General features: G+C 42.1%; 2 protein-coding genes across 4 annotated transcripts; one reads left to right on the forward strand and one right to left on the reverse strand.

Moving 5' to 3' along the window:
• The first annotated feature begins 2,676 nt into the window (after positions 1–2,676).
• LOC119651958 (BAG domain-containing protein Samui-like) lies at positions 2,677–5,180 on the forward strand. Its single transcript, XM_038055814.1, has 2 exons — positions 2,677–2,823; positions 2,921–5,180. Exon 2 carries the CDS (start codon positions 3,058–3,060, stop codon positions 4,084–4,086), a length of 1,029 nt encoding a protein of 342 aa, XP_037911742.1. The 5' UTR covers positions 2,677–2,823; positions 2,921–3,057; the 3' UTR covers positions 4,087–5,180.
• A 5,170-nt stretch (positions 5,181–10,350) lies between these two features.
• LOC119651542 (vacuolar protein sorting-associated protein 51 homolog) lies at positions 10,351–18,666 on the reverse strand. Of its 3 annotated transcripts, XM_038055174.1 has the most exons (13): positions 18,400–18,666; positions 12,900–13,526; positions 12,719–12,843; positions 12,460–12,660; positions 12,191–12,325; positions 11,868–12,049; positions 11,687–11,814; positions 11,484–11,630; positions 11,142–11,323; positions 10,868–11,048; positions 10,696–10,808; positions 10,535–10,638; positions 10,351–10,466 (listed from the first exon to the last, which is right to left on the reverse strand). In XM_038055174.1, exons 1-13 carry the CDS (start codon positions 18,478–18,480, stop codon positions 10,462–10,464), a joined length of 2,211 nt encoding a protein of 736 aa, XP_037911102.1. In that variant the 5' UTR covers positions 18,481–18,666; the 3' UTR covers positions 10,351–10,461. The 3 variants fall into 3 exon arrangements, with proteins under 3 accessions (XP_037911102.1, XP_037911104.1, XP_037911101.1); XM_038055176.1 differs by having other exon boundaries at positions 10,364–10,638; positions 10,868–11,045; XM_038055173.1 differs by having other exon boundaries at positions 10,364–10,638.
• Positions 18,667–18,672: the final 6 nt, after the last annotated feature.

The raw sequence follows: 18,672 nt of genomic DNA on the forward strand, positions 1-18,672 counted from the left end.
TAAATTCCACTCAAGACCTCGGAGTCACTTTCGACAATAAGCTCCGCTTCGACATCCACTGCCTCGAAGTCATCAATCGAGCATCAAAATTGTCAGGCTTTATACTTCGCTCCTCCTCTGATTTTGACTCTATCCAACCCACCTTAGCTCTCTTCAATTCCCTCGTGAGGAATACCCCGGAGTACTGCTCGATGATCTGGTCACCTTCTCATAACTGTAATTATCTTGCCCTTGAAAATGTGCAACGTAAATTCGCCCATTCCCTCTACTTTAAGAAAAGCTTCCCTCGTGTGGACTACCCCCCCCCCCCCGCCTCCGCTTTCTAAACCTTCCCTTTCTACAGCAACACATGTAACGCAGACATTTTCAACGTGCCCTTCGCAGAGCTCGAAGTCTACTTCCATTCCCCGATTCCCAGGCTTTGCCGAAATTAAAACGCACAACAGCTTAATCCTTTTAACTCCTCTACTTTAAGTAGGATAAGATTATTAGTTTCTCCTCCTCCTGGGGATAATAAGTAATTGGGGTTTACTCTGTTTTTTGTCCGTTAAAATTTAAAAAAAATTAAATAAATATATTGTCGTACCTTCGTTTTCCATTCCCACCATAATTCGTCGATATTAATTAGTTTTTCCTCTAAGTATGCCAGTGCCTCGTATACTAGAGAAGAGGGCTTTAATGTTAAATGAGACCATACCTTCCTCATCCGAAAATGTTTACGTGTTTCGACGTTTTTCAATGAGTTCTTCCCTGTTCGTTATAGTTCGTTTTCCCGTTGATACCCCTAATTCGTTAAATCTTTGCGATGAAACTACTCTTTGTGGTCATTGTGGTGTAGATGCAAATGCAATCTCGGATGCTTTAGCAAGACAGGGTTCAATTTCCCCCATAATTGGGCCTGAACTAGCAATTTGGGTGTCAGTATCATTGGCAAATGCTTCTATCAAAATCTGTGAACAAGGTTGCCATAATAACAGGTGGCAGAGCCTTAATGCTGCTAAACACACCAAATTTTCCTGTCAGAGCAAACAAACATACAGCAATGTTTATCCTGTCGCAAAGCAGGAAAACTTGCAGAATTATTGTGGGCATTTTGACTGGCCATAATTCACTAGCTAGGCATATGTTCAGAATAGAAATTCTCCAAGATGATACGTGCCCATTCTGTAATGAGGAAGCGAAATCCAGGGAACATTTTCTATGTGAGCGCTCATTCTATGGGTGCATCAGACATTAAATTTTTGGTGCTGATGTGCTCCAGTTGCAGCGGGTAGCACTACATCCACGAACGGAAATCCTACGATGCATAATCGAATCCGGGATATTCCGTTAGATGGGGAAATCGAGTACAATGGGCCACTAAGGTCTAAGTGCTCAGAGACTTTGCCTGTTCTCCTACCCAACTCGCACATAGTAGGTCATCGCTTTTTCGGCCCGCCACTTGGCAAGTTCTCGTCAGCGCAGAGTACATACCCATACCATTGAAAATGCCTCTCTCCCTATTTTCTCACGATCGGTACGACCCCATATCGATCGCGCTATTGCGTGAAGAAATTTCATAACAGATCGGCAAATATAATAGCATTGATCCAAGATTTCAATTGCTCAGTTCTGGGCGGGTCGCTGCCACTGACAGCAATAGTACTTGCTTCTTTGAAAACGGTCCCAGTTTTGTTTCTGTCAGTCTGAGACCGTCAGGAAAAATCAATGCATAGACCAGTTTATAGAGCACAGGACGTAGGATGTCCGTGTGGCAGGGTCCAGAACAAGAACAAAGAGGAGTGACGAAGGTGTTTCCTTGATGAACACTGGCAGAAACATGAAACGGTTTTGATATACCTCCCATATTTCCGATTTTACTTTTCTGATCGTGGTGTTGCAATTTAGTCAACCACCAGATGGGTTTGTAAGGCACACGATCAAATGTTCAAAAGGCTTCTCCAGATCCCGAAATTCAATATACAAAAGGCGAGAGTTCTCATGGCGTTTCCACGTAGATAGCTGCACAGGATTTATTGCATCACTAATTCTTGGTTTAAGGTTTTTTCAACAATATCGCGAATATGGTTTTCACATATGATTTCGAGCGAATGAAGACATATTGGTATCACATTAAAGATAATTGCATTACATACTTGCTGTATAAACACTAGGAGCTTCGCACAAATGCATAAGAAATCCACAAAACCTTATATACATTAAAGGCCCTTTTTTATCTCGTACACGCTTGAGTACCATATACATTTTTTATGGATGTAATAAGAAAAAAAAAACAAATAAACCCACCACAAACCAATTTAAAACTGACTAATTGTTACGTTCCTGAATAGAAATTTGATTTAAAACAATTTACCGGAAACCAGGGGGACGGTTACATATGCATATCCCTTTTTTAGCCACCCTGTGTAAGTTCTTTCAACATTTTCCCAGCTCCGCTGAATAAAGCTGAATCGAATCTACAGTCAGGGCAGACAAAGAGTAACCCTCAAACACTAATGCCATGAATGGCATGAACTGAAATCAATGGATAGTGCCGTGAAACGTTCTAGAAAATTTATGTGAGAATCTTTCTTTTCATGATTCACACAATTTCCAAGAAGCTCATCAAATCGATTGAAAATTCTCTCGTAGCACTTGTCCTGCCATTTTTGAATTGTATGTCAAGGCTGCCACCAGAATAAGCGCGAAAGGCAGGGGCTTAAGCAAAAGCAAAAAAAACACCAGAAGTGTCGAGAAAAGTCATCGCTGACATTGCTCATCGCTGACAGCTGATATTTTGTTGTAATTTTGATTTATCGATTTTAAATCGCATCTGGATCGAAGGTGAGAGTGCTACGTTGTCAGTCATCAAATTAAATTAAATTTCAAGCAAATTTCGTTTGTAATCAATCAGATTTTTCTAATGTTTTCTCTCCGGTAGTATCCGACTCGCCCCTGCGTACTGACAGCTCGAAGCCAGCAGTGCTCGGTCTCTGACTCTGACAGCAACGCCTGTTTATTTTCTTCGCTCGTATAGTTTTCCTGATCTCGGAAAAGTGGACGACATACGGGCAGAAAATGGCCCAACCGATGGTTTCCAACATGAACATGAACGGACTCAACTCGTCCGAGGCCAAGGACCAGCCCGATCAGAACTGTGATAACCGAAATGGACCACAGCAACAGCAGCAATCTCAGCCAACTGTACGACATATTCCGATTTTCGTCGAAGGACGCGATCAGCCCCTTCTAAACAAAAACGTCGAGAGGTCACCTAGTGATGGGACAAGTGGTCAACGGCAGCCGTCACCAACATTCAGCGATCTGTCCAAGTCCGGGTCAATTTTCGACCGCGTCAAAGATATCCCGGTGCGGAGGATCATACCAGAATTTCAGACAATGTCACCAAACGCTGGCCGAACGGCGTCACCAAATCGAACGATCCCCATCAACGTGGCACACGAAACCTCTCAAAAAGATATCCACGGAGCAGCTTCTGCGGGCCATCATCCCCAGCAGCAACGACAATACCAAAGACAGACCCATCAAGAACAACCACACGTGCAGACATCCAACTCCAAATCGCATTCGATCCCCATAAAAGTGGAACACTCAAATTCTCAGAAAGACACCTCTAAGCAGACGCCTCAGCAAACGCCGCGAGGCCAAACCGCGTCGCAGCAACCAAATGCTGCGGACGAAGTTGATTCCGCTGCGACCAAAAAGCCGTCTCCGGCAGTACAACAATCTCTTGATGCAATCGCAAAGATCCAGAAAATTCAGAATGATGTCCTGGAGCTGATGAACCGCGTGGAGCAGTTCAAAGGCGGCTCCCGGACCGACAAGGAGTATCTCTACCTGGACGAGATGCTCACTCAGAACCTCCTCAAGCTAGACACAATCGACGCGGAGGGCAAGGACAACATCAAGGCAGCTCGGAAGGAAGCCATCAAATGCATCAATAAATGCATTTCGGTGCTCGAGGCGAAAACCGACTTAGCCGCCAGCAATTCTAGTTCATCTGATGCCGTCGGAACCACGCAGTCAAATGATAGTCAACCCCAGTCGCAAAAGGATCACCAGGAGCAACAAAAGGGAAGCAAGTAACAAATTCGTGAGTTCTTTTTCGTTCGAAACCCTTCTGAACGGGAGACTTGTAAACAATGATAGGGACAGTAACAAAAATAAAATTACACTTCTTTGCGAGCGCCGTCCTTTTCTTATTATCCACGTTATGAAGCGGGCGGGCACCACTTCTCCCGCACGCGAGGACGGCGTCGATCCACCCTAAATACTTTAAATACATAGTTCAAATCTATAATTTCACAAAAAGAGGCTTCTAATACTATTAATAAACTCATAGAAAAGATTATAGTTCAAATGATAGGACGCCGGGCCGTGTGCCCTGCATTCTGCCATGTTCCGTTCCGAAAAACGAAAAACTGAAACAATTCCTTCGAAGAAATTGAGGCCTTCCTGCTACGGTTATGTGTAACGAATCAGAGAATCAAAAATCAATTAATTCTACGACAAAGGCTTGCAATTTCGGAAACCTCCCTCGAAACTATCCCGTTAAAATTCTATTTGTTTTGGAACACTCAGTTCGTTCCGTTTGAGCAGTATTTTATCGCATTTTGAGATTTGGGACGCGCAGCTCAGCCGGAGAGGCGACTTTCATTTTGAGTTGTAGGAAAACGGAATCATCGTCCGAGCCTACTCCCGTTTTATCTGTTTTGTCCTTCCAACTTCTCATAGGTTACCAACTGTCGCATTCAATTCGTTTTGTTGATACTCTCCACATTTTGTAAGATTTATTTCGTTTACTTCCGTTGAATTTCAGTAGAGGAGAGTCTAAGATAAGGAAAAGTCAATGATTTGTGTAATATGAAAGTGTATATTATATTTAAGGAAATGAAGATATTCAAGTTATTTTTTTAATTATGCCGCAGTTCGATGCTCTCCCAGCAGCGGGGAGCAGGACACGCTAGAATGTACGATACTATTCCAATAGAAGGTCAAACGCAAAGTGAGAATTATCCGTAGTCGAATAGAGCGCAATAGTCAATTTTCCAATGTTTTATATAACAAGAGTTGATTCTAAACTTGCAATTCAATGAGTAGAGTTAATGGTATTCACTTCTGTACAACATGTAAAAAGCGATAACAAAGAAACACAATAAAGCCAAGTTATTCAATGCAAATGGAGGAGTATCATTCAAACTTTCACAGCACCTGCCGGATAGACTGCTACCAAATTCAGATTCTTTGTTTTCAGTGCGGTGACCTTTCATAAATGTTTAGCTCAACAAAGATAGGGCTCGTGGGCTACTAAAAGGAGAGTATAATTATGAAGCATCTAATCGCAGTTTTTAAACGTTTTTCACCTGAAAATCGGTGGAAATTTGCAAAAAAGCCGTCGAGAAGAATGAACATGAAGTGTTCAGTATGGAACATTTTTGTGCGGCAGGTTACAGAACCAAATTAATCCACGAGCTTTGGATGATAGAGCAAGATATGCTTTAAGTCATGGGGATTATCGACAAAGTCGGGGACCGAAGTGAAGTAAATATTGGACACCATCTCCTGTAAGGGAATATATAAAGCGGTAATTCAACGCACCGTGAATTTGCTCGACCTATTTTTCAATGCATGTAATCAGCGTATGGATTAAGTGGATCTTTTCAGAATTATCCTACCATTGCTGCCGCTTTCTATCTAGCTCCTTTCTAGTGGCTTTTCTGAAAACCGCTCTTACTTCGGACGGATTCGGCTTCCTTCTCTGCTATAGATAGTATGCCTCATTCGCTAGAAGATTAAGAGGGATCATCCGCACGGTTATAGATGCTACTTTACCCAATATTGACCAATATACGTTACACGCCCTCGCCGTAGTTGGTCTATATTTTTAAATCACCCACCTTCGGGCCACAGTGTTTCGTCTACTCATCCCTCCCAGACAGGACCCACGTATATTAGGACGGGTTCCACCCCACCTACAATAATCAGTCAGCAATTATTTATGTATATGTATGAATCCTGTTAACTAATTGTTTCGATCGCAAGGCATAGACGATCTCATCAAACGCAGCCTGGCTTGACCGAAAACGGCTGCGGATATTGTTTGCTCCGTCTATAAACCAGTCAAGGTTGCAAATATGTAGGTGTCGGTTTATTATTCATATCCGCAGCCGCTTTCAGGCGCGGTGCTCCACAGAGCAGAGGCCCGACGCAGCGTCTGATGAAATCGCCTCTATCCTTCGATCAATGTCGATCAGCCAAAAACACTCTTAAAAGTACCGGACGCTCCCCCAAAAAAAAGATTGATCCGTGCCCTACACGGAAGGCGTAAGTTACTCCTCCAATCAATACGTCCCGCCATTAAGTTGAGGGCAACTCTATCCTTTTCACTACTTTGTTGAGAATAGGCATCCACAGTCTCTCTAGTGTTGATGTTTTTTTCCGCATTTTTTAATTTTCCGATAGACTGTGCTTTAGTTTCATTATCATCACACTTAATGCTGTGCAAGTGATAACCTCTTAGCAGTGAGACCAGCAGAAAGGCGAACACAAACATCCACGACAGGTGGAATTCGGTCCTAGGGCAACAAGATCAAGAAGCTGGTGCTCCACCCCGTCAATCATCGTCGCTGTTAACTTTATTTTGGCCCCCGAATTTTAGGTAGCTTGTTTTCTAGAGACAACTCAACTTCGTGTCGATCATTAGTCCCAGGTAGGATAGATAGGTAGGTATCAGTGGCCGCTCCCAAGCTCTTTTAGTGGTGTGCACACTTTAATGACACAAATTCTTAACACCGTGACTGCTGTGGGAAACCAGCTCTTAGCGCTTACGAAGAATAGCAACTCGCCCCACAATGCAACCAGACATGTCTTCGACTTCTCTAAAAAAATATTTACTTAGTGTTTGCAGCCGTGCAAATTGCCGTAAGCGTTTGCACGCATCTGCCCCAAAAAAGTCCAAATTCTCCTCGGCTTGGCGCAGGTTGTGAGTCTTTAGTAAACTTAGTAATTTTAGTAAATTCCGCTTTTCGCAGCCGTCAGCGGAGATCAATTGGGCCCACAAGGAGACTGTCAAAGATCGTCAGTATTTTCGTCAATCTTGGAAAACCTTACAACTCTTTGCGTATCCGACCGTAATTGACTTCGCACGCACCTTGAAACACATCGCCGGTTCTCGACCCTGCCCGTGCTGAAGTACAGAAGTATATTGTGGGCATTTGTCGACAGGACTGCAAAAACCCGGTAACACCTGCACATGTGGTATTTTGAATCCTACTAAACATAAGGACAACCGACTATGTACAGCGAAAGAACCATCCTCGGCCCTGAGCCCCATTTTCTTATAAAGATTTTTATGCAGGTGTCGAAGGCTCTTGTCGAATTCGCATCTTGCAACATACACGCACACCTTTCCCAACGTGCCACTCATAATTTCACTTATAACCGAGGGAAATGTACTTGACATCAATATCACTAAGTCGCTGTCATTCGCCACCACCTTCACCACGCTCCTGTTTAGGATCCGTACAATTTCATCTATCATAATCAACCAGAGCACCATTATTCATCATCATTATCATCAACGGTGCAACAACCGGTATCCGGTCTAGCTCTGCTTTAGTAAGGAACTGCAGACATCCCGGTTTTGCGCCGAGGTCCACCAATTTGATATCCCTAAAAGCTGTCTGGCTTCCTGACCTACGCCATCGCTCCATTTCAGGCAAGGTCAGCCTCGTCTTTTTTTTCTACCATAAATATTCCCCTTATAGAGCTTCCGAGCTGGATCTTCCTCATCCATACAGATTAGGTGACCCGCTCACCGCAACCTGTTGAGCAGAGTTTTATCCACAACCAGTCTTGCCTTCATTAATGTGCCCGTGATTTCGTGCCACCTGTTCGATCTGGATGAACGTAGACTGTACATTCCATAATGTCAACATCGTCAGCGCAGGTGAGTAGTTGGGTGGACTGGAAGAGGATGCTGCATCTTGCGTTGACATCTGCATCACGAATCACTTTTTCCAGGGTCAGGTTAAAGAGAACGCATGATAGGGCATCCCCTTGTCTTAGACCGTTGTTGATGTTGAAAGGTCTTGAGGGTGATCCTGCTGCTTCTATCTGGCCTCGCACATTTGTCAGGGTCAGACTAGTCAGTCTTATCAATTTTTTCGGGATACCGATTTCTCTCATGACACTGTGTAGTTTTACCATGGCTATGCTACCATAGGCATCCTTAAAGTCGATGAAAAGATGGTGCAACTTATGACCATATTCCAGCAGTTTTTCTATCGCTTGTTGCACAGAGGAAATCTGATCTGTTACATTTGTCCGTCGTCTTCAGTTGGCGGGACCTCCAACTCGCCGATATTTTGATTGTTGGGCAGTCATCAAAACACTCAACCCATCGCTCCCATATGATCATGCTGTCGGAACTCAGAGATAAGAAACATATGAAAATCAAATGAATCAGCTCGAGGAAATAATAAATGAATGAAGGAAAGTAAAATGAGGCCGAAATTCAACTGCACTGTCTTTTAAAGCCTTTCTCTTCTAGCTGAACAAATAAATCAGATACACCACCGTAAAATCCTGCAAAATATTTTAATATACATTCATTGTTACCTCTGAGTCACTCTTGAGTGAAACGAGAATGAAACTCAAACTAATTCAACTCCTCCTGGTTGATTATTTTTGAACATTTTGGAGGATCAGAGACTGGAGCCTAATGGAGGCCAAGCCTTGATTTCAAGGACATATTTGTTTGTATGTGCGATGAGATGAGCTTCCGATATTTAAGTCAGTCAGCCTGGTTTGCCGTCACCTTAGTTGGCTTTGAAAATATAAACGAAAGGCTACGTACTCAGCGTTTGCGAGGCAAGTTTAGAAATATAAACCTCATAAACGTCCACGCCCCTACAGAGGAGACTGCGGCGCCGAAGAAAGAGAACGCAATTGAGTAGACCCTCGAAGCTTGTCCCAAGTATGATATCAAAATCATTCTTGAAGATTTTAACAGTTAAATAGGGGCGGAACTCGTATTCAGGTGACATGTCGGCTCCCATAGCTTACATAAGGATACCAACGATAACGGCTTGCGGATCATTAGTGGTTGGAAGTACCTGTTTTGCGCGGAAAGTGGTCCACAGATATACATGGGTCTCTCCAGATGGGATCACTTTCAAACAAATTGACCACGTGTTGATCGAACGCTGCCACCTCTCAGCCTTGATGAATGTCAGAACATAAAGGGGGGCCAATAAAGACTCGGATCCCGTACAACACCGCCTAAAATCCTCTCTGACAATCAGGTTACTGTACACGGTCATGAGAGAAATCCGTATCCCGATGAAGTTGATAAGACTGACTGAGCTGACCCTGACCAATGTGGGGTCAAAGCTGTTACTGTACAAGGCAATGATCTTGCCAGTCCCCATGTATTTCTCGAAGTCTTGGGTTCTTAGCAAGATAAATTGCAAACTCTTGGCCGCGTTCGAAAGAAGAATCCTCCGAAGAATTTTTGGCCCCCTACATAAGGATGGACAATTGCGTAGCCTACATAACGATGAAATCTATGAGCGATACCACGACCTGGTTGTGGATAAAATTCGGCTGAACAGGTTACGGTGGGCGGGTCACGTAATCCGTATGGGTGAGGATGATCCTGCTCGGAAAGTTTATAAGGGCAACATCTATGGTAGAAAAAGAAGAGGTGGCTGACATTGCCTGAGATGGAGCGATGGCGTAGATCCGGACGCTAGACAGCTTTTAGGGATATCGAATTGGTGGACCTCGGCGCAAAACCTAGGTGCCTGGAATTCCTTACTAAAGCCGGCCTAGATCAGATACCGGTTGTTGCGGTGTTGATGATGAGTATATACCCTATCATTAACAAAGTTCATGTGTGTTAAGTCTGGTGAACTTGGGACAACCACTAAGATCAACATCATAACTCTGCGGACGAAGTGTAAAAAGGATAATTAACGGCTCGACTGCGCGTGTGGAGAAGCATTTCGTAAACTTGGATGTAGCTGGAAGGGAGGGTGCATCCTCTCCTAACATTTCTTCTTTGCCTCAGATGGAGACAAGATGCTCCCTTTGAGATCCATTTCCTACTTTGTCATCTTCACGGTTTAAAAAAAGGTGCCCCTTGGCCATCTACAGACATTCGGAGAACTACAGTAGTTAATGCGATGATTGAAGGGTGAAGCATCCCAGTCTGGCTCGAGTCTAAGTCGCCATGGAAGTTTTTGTTTTTCTGCTTGTCTCGCTGCTGTGATGATATTGAAACTGAAGCATTGCCTCATTGGATGAGCAACATATCATAGTATCCATTTCACTTAAAAAATGCACGGGTTGTTTGTGATTTTTTTATTTAAATTTAAAAACAAAATATAACAATAAATAAATTATAAATATTTAAGGAATGGTTCAATATCATTACCATACTTAACATATTCCATTAGATTAAGCTACATAATGCCGTGGAAGAGCAAAAATGTTATTCACAAAAACATGTTCTTCAATCTTTGATACTAACCACGTTCACATATGATTTCAACTGCATTTGGTTCCATCAAAATAGATTCCAAGCATCTATGAACGGCTGAACCTAGGATCTCATCCAGCAAAAAGTTCACCAAACTGTAAGATAATATAATTCAGAATATGTTGACTTTCAATTTCAATTCTATTTCATACTTCTCGTCAGTAACGAAACGCCAAAGATTCATCTGCAGATAGTGGGTATCGACTTGAATTTGTTGGAGTCCAAACTTGCTGAATGTCCGTAGTCGAACGCATTCAAGGAGCGTCTATGATAATTGTGGAATTTTTATAAACGGAAAAAGTGAGGATAATGGTTAAGTCTTACTTTTAAGCCTATTTTAATGATTCCTGTCACAATGGAAACCTTGGAGAATTCTACGGATGTGAATATCTCAATACGTTCCGAGAACAAGCGGTGAATATTTGATACATAACTGGATTCTAACTGAGATGGTGTGTAGGTTGACCAATTCGAGCGATACTGTTGTTTGGATGCCGTGAGACTACTACGTAAACCAGATGAAGACATGGGAAAAATACGGTTATTATTGTATAATAAAATAAGCTAAAATAATTCCAAGGATATAGCAGTAAAATACCTGAAATGGGTTTTTCGACTCGAATCGCTACTAGCTGCCGTGCGGGCCCCCGTTTCGTACAAGCTGGCTAAGACTACTTCAATGGAAGCCAATTCCTCAACTACTCGCTTCATCACAGCTCTCACCGATCTAGGTTCCAAACAATTCAGCCAGTCGCGGGTTTCAACACTTTTTCGCAACATCTAAAATAAATGTAAACTTGAGAGTTGCGCAATTCGGAAGGATTGAAACTAATGAGGAAAAACCAAGAATACAGTGCTGGTAAATCAGTAAACCATTATGAAGATAGGCAGATTCCAAAACTTTTAATTGATTGCTTTAGGATGGTGTATTTCTGTATACCTGAGAAATGTTGGTTCCTTGCAATCGAACATACGAATCCAAGAGGAATTGCGCAGCCTCTCTCATTTCAGCACAAATCTCTGTTTCATGTGTTAATACTGCGCTGTTGTCGGAGTCAATCTCATACAAATCATCTACCAGCGATATCTGCGAATATGCCCCACATTAACAAATATTGAATTCGGCAAAACAAATTGAATTACCAAAGTATGAACACCACTTTGATCCATCTCCAAGCAAGTTTTCGATAGAACGAGCAGCAAATTTGGCGGACTGGAAGAACTAGAATCACCAAACGATGTCATTACTTTCGAAATATGACGTAGGAATCCTGGAAAAATTAGGCGTATAAGACAAGGGTTTTATCTCTTCAGATAGACGTACCAATCAAAAGATTTTCTCGTATGCCTTCGACGCATAATGTCCCCTTATAGTCTGATTTGATGCTGAATGACCAATCATTCTGCAGAAAAACAAGTAAATCTTGCAGAACACCTTTGACTTTTTCGCGAGTCGATACAAATAAGGTCTGTATGAGCTCGATGAGATTCGGGCCATTCGATGAGCTATGAAAGAAAATGCATTTTAGGCGAAATATTTACTAGAAAAATCATTAGAGGTTTTTAGATACTTTCGTTTGTGTAAATGTGACGTGATTATGACTTATCTACCGTAATTTTAGCAAATATAAGTCATTTTACACATACCCGCTGTCGCTTTTAGCCGAAACAAGCGATAATCGTACTGAGCTCAATGTATCTGAAAAATGGTCTTTCAAGGTCTTTGAATGCACATCACATAACTGGTGAGCGGCACTGATTATTATGTCAATAGCCGTTTTGCTGGAAAGGGTAAATACAGATATTTTATCTAGATCGACCAATAAATGACCTTACACTTCCGATACTAGCATTATCATGTAAATTAATTAGCAAGCGATATTTTTCAAACATAAACAATAGAGAATAAAACTCACTTGCTCATATCTACAAATCTGCAAAGATTTCTCATTGCCAAAAGTCTGCGATGCAACCTATCCAGAGCTCGAAGCATTATTTGCGTATCACCACAACCAGTCTCGGTTTCAACACGATCCTGCACAAGTGCAAGGTATTTTTCCATGTTTTTATTAACGAACTCATTCAAACTGGCTCCAGCTTTGTCTTGGAAATCATCGCTAAGAGACGAAGTTTACGATGTTAAAAATGAGAAAATTACAATGAAAATTTCTTTACCCTTCTGACTCCATATGCTTCGATAAGAACATATCGTAGTAAGAGCTTACAACCAGAGTTAAATCATTAAGAAAGCCTTCAATACCGAGGTCGACAAATTCGATCATGTCGCGCTCAGTTTGATCCTGGGAACACTTAAATATAAACATCTTAGAAATATCAAAACGGATTTAAATATTACCTGAAGCATAACAACCTGTTCATGCAGTCTCTTCGACGCGCTCTGCAACATCTCCCTAGCTAAATCACCAGGACTTTCATTCAACTGCAACAGCAATTCTCCCGTTTCAGTTAACGACTGAGCTGTCGTCCCAGCCATTTGGAAATCCTTTTTTAAACGTTCTTTCAAATCCTCTATAGTCGCCTCACAATCTTTCTGGATACCTTGAAATGAGGGTTGATTTCCATATTGTGCAAGAACTTTTTGGGCATGCGTATAATCCTGAACAGCCTGAGCGTAGTTTTCTTCGTCGATTAGAGTTTTCAATTTGGCCGGAAGCGATGAGAGAAATTGTAAACGTTTCAAAAGTGAATGCTTCTCGGATAATTTGCATAGCTGCGATCTTGTGCCCTGTAGAGTGCCAGTTATTTGTTCACTGAATTTGGTAATGGATGACATTTTTGAAGCGAGCAGGTTCATATCAGTTTCCATTTTCTTGAAGTCAGATTTCATTTTGCGTATTGTATCAGTTGCGGAAATGAATTTATTGTAGTTCTCGTAGACCAGAGTTTGCATGTCGCTGTGTAGGGTTTGAGTATCTTTTATTACGGCTGATTCAGTGTCCATAATTTCTTTTAACGTGTACTCCTTTGAAAAATAAAAGAAAAAAACCAATAGTAATGAAAAATTTTACTAACCGCTATGAGTGCTTCCATCCGCTACATCGCTGAGATGTTTTAACGAGGTGGAAACTGTTTGTTGGGTTACCTACTTCACGCTCGAAACCGAAACACGATCTCAACAAGGACATCAAACCTTTTCCCCCTCTGTCATGACATCCATCCGATCGAATTGATTGAGTGTCTGGCTCAGGAGCAGACCATCAACGTGGCAATATATCGTGAGACCCTAAACAATTGAAAAAGGCGATTCGAAATAAAAGGAGGGGCATGCTAACAAAGAGAGTCTGTCTTTTGCATGGCAGTAATTCGGTAGAAAAGGAGTGGAACTCACAAGAAGGAAACAGAAGCCTGTAAAAAGGTGGCACCTTGGAAAAGGAAAAACCGGAAGAAGAGAATTCTCAAGACAGTGAAGGCAGACTTGGAACTTACCAATTTCGCAGATACAGTAGGTCCCAGAAAGGAGACCTTATGTTGGGAGCTAAAAAAAATCGAAGGGTGTAACCGCAGACAAATTGTTGAGTCGAATTGAATAGTTTTTAGGAAAGAAAGGTGATATAAGGACTAACAGGTCGTAGATCACTATAGTATGCAAGGATACAGATGAAATCACCATGAAAAGGAGGAAGTTTGCTAGGCATTGAAAGTACAGTTCAGTCTTATCGGACTACGAGAATTGGTGTTGAAAGCGGTAAGGAAATCTTACAGTGGAACACAAACCGCCATCATTAGTCTATCAGTAGAGGGAGCATTTAAATCGTTGGCACTAGGGAAAGTAAAAATAGGCTGGGTTATGTTTCGACTAAAGAAGCAGGTGACACTGAAGCGGTGCTTAAAATGGCCTGGCTTTGGTCGCATTGCGAAGGAATGTATCAGTTTGAATGCGGAGGATCATATCAGCAAAGATTGTGGAGCTGACACAAATGGCTTACTCTAGAGAAAAAAGAGTGTTAGGACAGGCAGCAACATGCATATAAGGTTGATACAAATCAACCTCAACTACTACCAGGCGGCGCAGAAATTATTCTCGCAAACCTCCCGTGCAAGACATTGATGTGGCCATAGTTAGTGAGCCATATCGAAACGACGGCGGTGGCATTCAGGTTAAAGACCAAACGGGCCAAGCAAAGTTATGGGCTTACGCAGAACTAACTTTACAGCAAATAATGGAGCATCCGGAGAATGGATTCATCGGAGTAAAAGTGAAACAAATCCACATCTATAACTACCATGTTGCACCCTGCATTACACTTACCGAATATAGTAGCAGTTCTGGATGCGAGGGGAATTTGACCCAAAGGCATAGCAGGGTATTTTAACGAGTCGGCTCTTAAATGAGGCAGCCAGACAACGAGTGTGAGAGGACGAGTTCTGCGCCAAGCATTTGGTTACCTAGACGTGATACTCGCGAAAGTCGGAACCTCATACACTTTCAGAAGAAGGAGCTTGTTGTCTATATAGAACCTGATATACGTGAGCGCTGCAATACAGTTGTTTGGAAAGTCATTAAGAACTATACTCACAGTCAATACCGGGCAATCTGCATGAAAATCAAGGACGAATGGAGCTCGAAAAAGATTTCCTGCAAAATGTCAGGTGGACAGCGAAGGAAATTGATGTTGCTTCTCAAGCGCTATGATTCAGCATCACATCGCCCGGTCTGTGTGGTGGGTTCTAGCGCCTACCGTGCTGTGGTGGATGGATGGCAACGGATATCAAAAATGGAACCGAATTGAGGGAGCGTTGACTGGCATAGATGTACTTGGATATTTGGGTAGTTTATTCGAGAATTATCTCAACAGATTCTTCGGTGTGAAATGAATACCACAGGGATGGGTGCTGAGTGTCCTGATTTGAAATATCATGCATAATCGTGCGCTTATTCTTCCTGTCCTAAAAGAAGCTAAGATTGTTGTGCCGCCGCGGCACTTGCAAATTGTTACCGAATATTGACAGGACGAAACACTGTCGGGGCGATATCATCCATCCTGTTTTGCCATGAGCTGTATAAGCGAAGGCGCTTGCAAACCATCAGAGAAGGAAGGAAGTGAATTAGGCTCACCGACTAAAGGCTGTGAAAATTTGCAGTGCTTTTAGAACCATATCAGATGAGGCAGTCCTGGTAGTGGCGGGCATGATCCCAATCGATATTCTGGCGAAAGAAATGACTATGCTACATCATCCAAAACGTATGAAAGGGCACTCAGATCCCAGAAATTCGGCAAAGCCAAAGTCGTATGATCTCCGGTAAAGCCGATGGTCACTGGAAGCACAGGAGTATCGGAAACACTTGGAAACCAACTACAACATTACCCAGCTCCTTACGGAACACTATCCGATACAGGCGGTATCTGCATTGATTTGGGTAGGATGATTTGCTAAATTGTCCATAGCAGAGGATTAATATCATATGATGTTTTACTGTCCAAGGTTCTGGATGGAGAGCAGGAATCTAAATCAAGCGCTGGAAATGAACATTGGTTCGGAAAATATAGTTACGAAGACGCTGGATGGAATTACTCTTTACTTTGAGCCTGCAGCAATCCCTTAAGGATTTTATTGGCTATATGGTTGTCGTAAACCCGCGTCAATAACACCTATGCGCCATCGCTGTTGGTTTCTGATATTGGACTTCAATGTGAACTTATTTTTATCTTGAGACCTATCGATATAATAAATTTCTTGCCCAAACACCTAGAGTTCTTCGACGCACTCCAAACAAAATTTCACGGGCGGATAAGCTCAGTTTAGCCAACTTGAAGAACTAAACTGTTTGTTTACATTCAGCAGCGGGTCCTTTAAGCGTTTTGATCCCTCACGTATCATTAGTACAAAAATAATGTGTATACCGATGCATGGGTCCGCACCGAATCTAAAAATAGACAACAAAGGAGTTCGCGACGGCCTAACGAAAAAAAACAAGAACGAGAGCTAAACCTGGAAAATAAAAAAAACAGCTCAACCGAGCGCGTGGTATAGACACGCTAATTTTGTATTTACGACACGTGAGGGATCAAAGCGCTCAAAGGACCCCCCCCCCCCTATATTCCCGAGCCTGGCTAGCACAGAGGCATGCAGGAACGTATCAACCGAGTACTATGATGGAGCTTCAGTCTTTGCGGGCGGATCTTCACGGTCAATTTCGCCAATTTTTTTAGGTTTCTGGGATAGCTCTTCCTTCTAATTCGTTTTCTTACTTAGGATGGTCTTTTGATCATCCCATTGCCTTAGGTTCATTATTGCGGCGTCCAACGTGGGGCCCGACCTTTCCTGGATTCAGGTCTAATTTCTTATTTACAGGTTTTCTGAATCAGTGGAAGACAGCCTATTCTGGCTCACAAGTTCTTTTGGCGATGTCAGATAGAGAATCAAAAGATTCTCAACATTGTTCCCGGCTAGGCTCCACGTACACTTGCATTCACATTTCTATTTTTGGGTTTCATGCCTTTTTCCCCGGAAGCAAGTGTTCCTAAGTCTCATTTCCTTTCTCACTTTGTAACGTATAGTTTCTTGCCTTGTCGTTGGGAGAATACCACAAGAGCTAGTCCTTTGTTGTGTTTGTCTTTGAGACTTAACGTCTCGTAGGTGAATGCCTTTCAGCAATCTCTGGATCTACGGGCCTTTGCGGTTATATGCTGGAAGGTATTGCCGTCCGAGCTTCTGAGGAATGTCCTTCCCTACCTTTATGTGAAATGGCTATCTCTTCGTTTCAGAATTTGGAAAAAACTAAATATTCTTTTTTCTTCGTAGGGACGAAGTGACGGATGAGATGAATTCTTGATGGAATACGGAGGTAGTCAAGGAGCCATATGCTGTGCCGTTTCGCCCTCAAAAATTCACCTTCACTTTGTTCCCTGACTTCAGACGAGGAAGATAGAGATCCCTTTTGTTTGTTTTTTTTTTTTCATTTAATATTCTGCGACGGGGAGCAACACGATTGTTTTTTTTCTGCACACATGTAAAACACAAATGCTGAGGTTAGGATGGTATTTTGCCCATTCGAGAGTTTTGCGGGAATTGATTAAAGGAATTGAACTAAATGTTCAATGAGGAGTCCTCAGGGTATATATTTTTTTTGTTGGTTTTTTTCGATTTATTTCGGTTATTGAGAATTTCCTATATGTTCATTACAAGCCTTGAATGGCGTCCTGGGGTTTACATATTTCCAATTAGATTATTTAGTTTGTTTCTGACAATTTTGAAAGCCGGTTAGACTGTAAATGATTTGCTTTTTAGGAGAATTGGCTTGTGGTGACTGTTTTGAGTAGGTGTCATTTAAGGTTTTCCAGGTCCAAGGAGAGCACCAGAGAGTTGGGAAGGGAGATATCCGGGGCCGAGGACCTGCTATTTACAGTTAGGATTGTTACTGCAAAAGTTTTATCTTCTTTATTTAGCATTCGAAAGTCACAATTACAAAACTCTCTTAGTAGTATGTTACCTTTTGCCTGGTTAACAGTATCCCCAAAGACTGTAAACCTGGCGTTCAAGTCGCCCTTCCATTAATAATGGACGTTATGAATTTGTAGATGGTTGGTAAGCAAGTAATCGGTCTTGTGTCTGTGGGGTTCTGCATCGTGTCCTTTTTCTGCACCCGATCCAGACCTGGGCCCCTGCAGTCCTTCGAGCTTTTTATGGCTTATTATTATTATCTCAAGGGCGAAAAGGTTACGATTTTTAATCGGCAGATCAATCTTCAACGCAAAGAAATCGGATAAAAGTCTATTATAATTTGAAAGGGTATATCGTCGCCCATAAATGATTCCCTACTAGTCAACAAACCACATTATTGGTAAGTGGTTTTCTATGTTGCGTAGCGTATTTGATCAGTCTATTTATAGTACCTTTAGCAACTTCTCCAGATACCTATCAGCGTCGAAGCTCGGCCCATCCAGATTGTATGGATTACCATTTTTATCGCTCATTTTTCTATGTTCATAAATTAAACTGAATGCGAAGGAGAATACTAATCACAAATTGTCACAATCACAAATCAAAACAAACGCGTTTTTTTCTTATTTACAATTTCTAAAAGGTGCATCAAAATCTATCAATCTACAACAATGCCGGAATGTAAAGTCCAACCCTGTCTAAAAATTGACACCTCTCGTCGTGTG

This window comes from Hermetia illucens, chromosome 3 (genome assembly GCF_905115235.1).
Source record: "Hermetia illucens chromosome 3, iHerIll2.2.curated.20191125, whole genome shotgun sequence".
NCBI classification, from domain to species: Eukaryota; Metazoa; Arthropoda; class Insecta; order Diptera; family Stratiomyidae; genus Hermetia; species Hermetia illucens.